General features: G+C 32.8%; 1 protein-coding gene across 2 annotated transcripts; it reads right to left on the reverse strand.

Annotated features, from left to right (window-relative positions):
• Positions 1-948: 948 nt before the first annotated feature.
• Positions 949-4207, reverse strand: LOC115706015 (ubiquitin carboxyl-terminal hydrolase 2). 2 transcript variants are annotated; one of them, XM_061108198.1, is made up of 6 exons: positions 4044-4207; positions 3498-3551; positions 2493-2539; positions 2194-2240; positions 1975-2077; positions 949-1891 (listed from the first exon to the last, which is right to left on the reverse strand). In XM_061108198.1, exons 2-6 carry the CDS (start codon positions 3526-3528, stop codon positions 1115-1117), a joined length of 1005 nt encoding a protein of 334 aa, XP_060964181.1. In that variant the 5' UTR covers positions 3529-3551; positions 4044-4207; the 3' UTR covers positions 949-1114. The 2 variants fall into 2 exon arrangements, with proteins under 2 accessions (XP_060964181.1, XP_030489371.1); XM_030633511.2 differs by lacking the exon at positions 4044-4207 and adding an exon at positions 3715-3961.
• Between the last annotated feature and the right edge of the window lie 2112 nt (positions 4208-6319).

Consider the following 6319-nt stretch of genomic DNA (forward strand, 5'->3'; position numbering starts at 1 on the left):
TTAGAGATTTTTGGGCTTGGGCTTAAAAAAATAATAATAAAAAAAAAAGATGAAATGGGCTGTAATTAGTATTTACCTTATATGTTTGTGCTTATTTTTAGTTTTATTTTTAATTTTACCACCAAGAGGAGAAGGTTGAAAAATATTAGAATATGAAAATATTATTGGTGCTTATTAGTAATTTGCAAATAATGTGAAAGTCTATAAATATATAGTTGTGTAGCTATTATTAGATATGAAATGAGATAATAGAACTTTTTTCAATTAGAAGATTAATGTACATTTTACTATTAATAACATACATTATTATAACACAACTATGTTTTACTTACTAAATTTACTTACACATATTTTATTTTTATAAAACAAATCGTTCAAATAATTATACTATTTTAATTATTAATTAAAATAAAAAACTAAAATATTAAATAAAACTAACACTACGTGGCTTGGCACGTAACAATCACCTAGTAAATTAATATATATCCACACAAGATCATGAAGATGCAAGGTTATCAATATTAGATTTAGAGAGGATTTACACTATTAGTATTTTACTCCTAATATTTTGCTTAAATACTTACACCTCACTTCAATGATTTAAAACATACCAAGTTGAATATTATTGTTGTTAATACTTGAGGGATAATCATATCTAAAAACAATTGGAGCAAATAATATAACAAAGAAAGAAATATTGGTTTAAAATATTAAGAAAGTATTTTTTAAAAGAGAAGAAAAACAAGAGAGCCAATTCGAATTCCCCTCTCTCAATGTCCAAATACCACATCAAAATTTTACCAGACCTCTTTCAGCTAATATCTTCTATTTAATATGAAGAAGCCAAGTAATTTAGTTCACATACAAAGAAAACGAATTCAAAGCATGTCTCTATTCCATGTTGAGAGGAGTTACTAAGACAGAGCAGTAGTAGGATCATCCAAAACCTGGGGAAAGTGATATTTTAAGGTAAAAACAACCCAAGATGTTCTCAACAATCAAACAATTTGATGGAATAAAAATAAGTCATTATCTTAAAACTCATTTAAATTCGGTACATTAACTGAGAAGGAAACCAAAATCCCCTTTTAAACAGTTAGCCATAACACCGCATTCACCGAGATCCTCCTTTCTTCTGTTTTGCTTGCTCAATAAGGGGCTTCAATTGTTTCTTTTCAGCAAGAAGCTTGAGAAAGTTAAACAAAAAGGGTATGTAATTGTGTTTCCTACGTATGTTTTCGGTTCTCCATTTCTTGAATTTTTCCTCCTCTATCAAAATCTTCTCAGTGGCACCCTCAATACCGGAATTCACTTCTGAAAGAGATTTGTTTAGGGCTTCAAATTTACTACTGTCGACTGGTCTGTCTGATTGCAAGGCAGCTATCTGTAGCAAGATTCGCTCCCTCTTTTTCTGGAGCTCCTTGAGTTCAGCTGTGTATATCTCTTTCCTGTTCTTGATAACTGCCATGAGGTTGAATCTTATTTCACTTTTGGCATACTTCTCAATGCGTTCCTGGATTACTGGTTGCACCATCTGAAGCCATTCTTGGTCACCTTGCCCAACAGGGCATTGTCCAAGACTAATGGGTCCCTCCTTTAAACCATCAAGCTCATATAGCACACCATCAACAGGCAGGTAACTGATGAAATGGTATACGTCATCATCTTTGCCAGCAGCCTTCTGCTCCTCGGGAACAAAAGGCTCGGGCCTTGCAAAACTATTGTGGGCAGTTCGTATAGGTTCACTGTTATTTATTGCCAAACCTTTGAGTTCGGGTGGAAAATTCTTTGAAAAATCTTTCAGTTTGGTTAGTTCAGGTCCAATGTCAATATCTGGACAGTTCATCAAGATGGACAAGATTGCTTGAGTTGCACAAGCATTATTAATAACCTAAAACAAGATAGAGAGAGAAATTAGGTAAAGATTACAAAATGGACATCGAGACCAGCAGATAAAAGTTTTATGAAACTAACCTGGCTAGCAAAGAACAAGTTAGGACTGGGATCTTTAATTACAGGGCGTTCATCCTTTTCGCCTGGACACCATTTGAATAGGAATATCAAACCATATACTGGTCTGTAAAGGAGGAAGAAGTACATTAGTAGTTTCGTTAGAAATTAAGTGTGAACTATATAGACCACCATGACTGGTTCTAATTGGATTTTACTTTTTTAAATACACTACAAACTCACTTTAGGTTGTTCAGAGAATCAATGTCCAATGAATACAACTCCTCAACCTGCCAAAAACATAAAAAATCATCACAATGGTATTGGTATACGCCAACTGGTAACTCTTAACAAAATGAAATAGCCAGCATAAACACAATCATAATGGAAAGCAAGACCTCTAGAAAGATTCAAAGAAACTGCCACAAAACTAGCATTTATAAGGGGAATATAATAAAAACTAAGAAGTAAATGAACTGCAAGCTAGCATTAGCGCCTAGTACTTTTACATTTAAATGTCATATTATTGGATTAAAACTTACCTGCACGCCTTTAACTTGCATCTGCTGGATAAGCTCAGTAAATACCCCTGAAACACAAGCCAAAACCATTAAAGAAATGTACTACACATTCAGACACCCTACAACTCCCACATCACTGGTGTATAGACTCACTCATATCCAGAACCAATGCCATGGTCAGATCTAGTGGTGCAGGGAAACATTATCAGGGGATTAAGATAGAAATTATACACTCCACCCACATAGTTGGTTGAGTAGGAGTTAAAAAAAATAGGGCACACAGCATTTAGACTTGGTGTCAATTTAAAATTTAACAGCCTACACATATCTCAGATGCATGTAGCACATACAACTAGTATACTTTCTCTCTCTCGTTCATTATTCATTTTGGAGTCAGTAAAATACAAAATTTATCATTGGTTGGTGTCAAAGTAAAAGTTTCACATGATTTAGAGCAAATGAGTATTAATCAATAATGTTACTACCTGCCCCTCAATAAAAACTCATTTTCCATAGGTGTAAATAAAACAGAAGCCTTCCTGATACACAAAATACAATATAAATCCACCCAAACACCCGTCTGAAAACCTGCAGGCTAAGTGCATGTAAAACAACTCGCAGAACAAAAACATGTAAATAAAATGACCAAAATAGTTCATCAAAATTCATCCATGTGATTAAAATAGCACAATATTGTAAGTGTAGCAAAGGCCAATTAAAGAAGAGCTAAACTCAAGACAACAATTCACAATGACACAGCACTGGTTTCTCTAGTAGTACCCAAATTCTCTCTCTCTCTCTCCACCTAACAACCCAATACCTCAACTTATTACCTTCTAAAAACAAAATCTTCAATCCCAACTTGCTCAACATACACAGTGAAGGCTCGTATTTTTTTCGTAAACAAATGCAGAAACTAAAAACGAAGAAATTAATTCATACAAAATAAGTTGTCCCTCTACACAACACGATTCATTGTATGCCGCAAATTATTTATGGAATAAATAGGGAGTGGTATAATCATACCTGGGTCGGACTCAATCGTGCACCAAGACATGCTGCCAAATCTTCTATCACCAACTAACCAAAAAGACAAATATCTAATCAAATATCACAACAAACATATTTAAAAATATTAATAAAGCTTGATAATTTGAATAGAATTTCTCAACCTATAAACTCATAACTAATCAAAGCATAATTGAAAATTTAGCATTTGCAGCAAAGAAAAAAAAAATAGTACCCACTATGAAAAATTAATCAATTAGATAAAAGTAACAAAGAATTAAATTAACCCGAGACTCCATCAATAATAGAAGAAGAGACTATAATATAATCCCAAAACAAAATTATGGAGATTGCATAAAAAGCAGTTCCAGTTGCACCGCTTTGAACTCACTTCCCTAATTTTTAATTTCTTCACCCTTAAAGTTTCAATTTTTATTTAAATGGGGGTGCAAAAAGAGAGTAAAAATCGAAGGTAGGAAAGTGGAGGGCGATGGGTGTGGTGGTATTATTAGGCATTATTATAAAGAGTAAAACAGAGTGTTAAGAGAGAGAGAGAGAGGTCACCAGAATACGAGAAGAGGAAGTGAGGAAGGTTTCTTCGTTTCTTTGTTGTGCCTTCGCGAGAGTTTACTCTCTTTGCCTTTATGCTTCCCTCACTCTCTGTCCCTTTTTGTGCAGCTGCGGCTATCGCAGAACACTTCTTTTCTTTTCTTTTTTACTTAATAAAAAATATGAATGTTTTAATTAGGCTAATTACCATATTTAAACTTTGACATTCTCTCATTATTAAAAGAGTAATTTGCGGCAAAAATACCTAAGTTTTATCCCGAATAGCTGATAAATACCTAAGTCATATTTTTAGCGGTAAAAATACCTTCCGTCACACTTCTGGAACTTCCGTAGGTACCTCTCCGTTTTCTTCTAGGTAAGTGTCCACGTGTCATCCTTTTATTAGTCCACATCATTACTTTTTATTTTTCATTTTAAAATTTATTAAAACTTATTTAAAAATCATTTAAAAATAAAAAATATATATTTAAACTGTTTAAAAAAATAAAAATAAAACTTATTTTTTAAATTAGAAAAATTACAAAATTAAAATACACATAAAACTTAAGTATTTTTATTAAATTAAATTTTTTAAAAAAACTAACCTCTAAATCAGAGAGGAAATAGATTGAATATAGGATTGGTTTTTAAAAAGAAAAATAAAAAGAATACGATTGAGAGATTGAGAGGAGAGAGAGATCGAGAAAAGAGAGAGAGTGTGACCAAACCAAGAACGATTGAGATTGAGAGGAGAGAAAGAGAGGGAGATCGAGAAAATACAGAGAGAGAGAGAGATAGAGAGAGATCAAAACAGATGTGAGATTGAGAGGAGAGAGAGGGTAAGAGATTGAAACGGATCTGAGATTGAGAGGAGAGAGAGATCGAGAGAAAGAAAGGGAAAGATGAAGGAGGCCTTAGATTTGATCCAGCGAGGAAGATGACATGTTCTAGCCATAAACGACAGACTTGAAAGAGTTGGGATCAAGGTTTGGCCACTGTCGAAGGGTTGAAGAAGATGGAGGACTTCAAGAGATCGGCGGAGCACCGACGACGGAGGACGAGATCTGATGAAAGCAAATCGAGGCCAGTAGAAATCTCTCCTCCCAATTTATTTTCATCTTGTAAATATGTTTGGCTGTTGGAAAAATGCAGGAAAAAGAAGAAGCAAAAAATTATTTTTTGAGATTTCTGGATTTGTATGTCGTAGTTTTTTTCTGGGTTCTCTTCTGGTTTTGGAAAGTTTTTGTTGTTGTTGTTGCCTTATTTTGGGGTTCTTTAGATTCAGATAAAAGAGAGAGAGAGAGAGAGAGAGAGAGAGAGAGAGAGATTTCTGGGAAAATATATCATTTTTTGAGATTTTTGAAATACTACAGATAAAGTATTAATTATGTATGTGATTGTTAGAGTTTGAAGATGAATATGAATTTTAATCTGTGTTATTCATATTTTTTTGATGGGTTTGTTCTATGTTCTTGTTCATTGTTCATACCCATATTTTTGTGGGATTTTATTAATTGTAAGGTTATGTTTAATCAGTTCATTGTTCATAGACATTGTTAATCTAATATGTTTAATCAGGGTTAATTAGAAATTTAAAAATATAATTAATGATTTTTAATTTTAATTAGTTAAAATATAAATTTCTAGATATTTTTTTTATTTTATTAGATTTTAAATGATTTTTTAGATTTTTTAAATAAAAAATAAAAAAGTTAATGACATGGACCAATGAATGAGTGACACGTGGACACTAACTTGGCACATAACGGAGAGGTACCTACGGAAGTTCCAGAAGTGTGACGGAAGGTATTTTTACTGCCAAAAATACGACTTAGGTATTTATCTGCTACTCGGGAGAAAACTTAAGTATTTTTGCCGCAAATTACTCTTATTAAAAATGTCTTATGAACTATTGAGATTGTTGATTCTAAGAATTTTTGTCTAAATTTCTCTTACTTCATTCTTATTCTCCTTATCTTACTATAACTGTCATTAGAGGTGTTCATCAAACCGCTCAAACCGCTTAAATCGCTCGCACTGTAAAAAACAATGCGGTTTGAAATTCTTTACGGTGCGGTCGCGGTATGAATTTTTCTTAAACCGCGCAGTGTAGTACGGTTTGCAGTTTTGAATTGTTAATGTACGGTTCAAACCGCACCGCATATTATAAAAATACCAATTTTTATATTTATTTAGGTCCAACATGTGAAGGCCCAACCTAAACCCATAATTATTGTATTGTAGAAACTTAAATTTTTTTTTATGTATTTATTTTCAAGTCTTATAGTATT

This window comes from Cannabis sativa, chromosome 1 (genome assembly GCF_029168945.1).
Source record: "Cannabis sativa cultivar Pink pepper isolate KNU-18-1 chromosome 1, ASM2916894v1, whole genome shotgun sequence".
Taxonomy (NCBI): Eukaryota; Viridiplantae; Streptophyta; class Magnoliopsida; order Rosales; family Cannabaceae; genus Cannabis; species Cannabis sativa.

Coding starts and splice junctions, on each gene's coding strand:
- LOC115706015 (XM_061108198.1), bottom strand. CDS start 3,528: ATGTCTTGGTGCACGATTGAGTCCGACCCAG. Junction 2,540..3,497: donor CACGATTGAGTCCGACCCAG/GTATGATTATAC, acceptor CTTGTGTTTCAG/GGGTATTTACTGAGCTTATC. Junction 2,078..2,193: donor GATTCTCTGAACAACCTAAA/GTGAGTTTGTAG, acceptor CCTCCTTTACAG/ACCAGTATATGGTTTGATAT.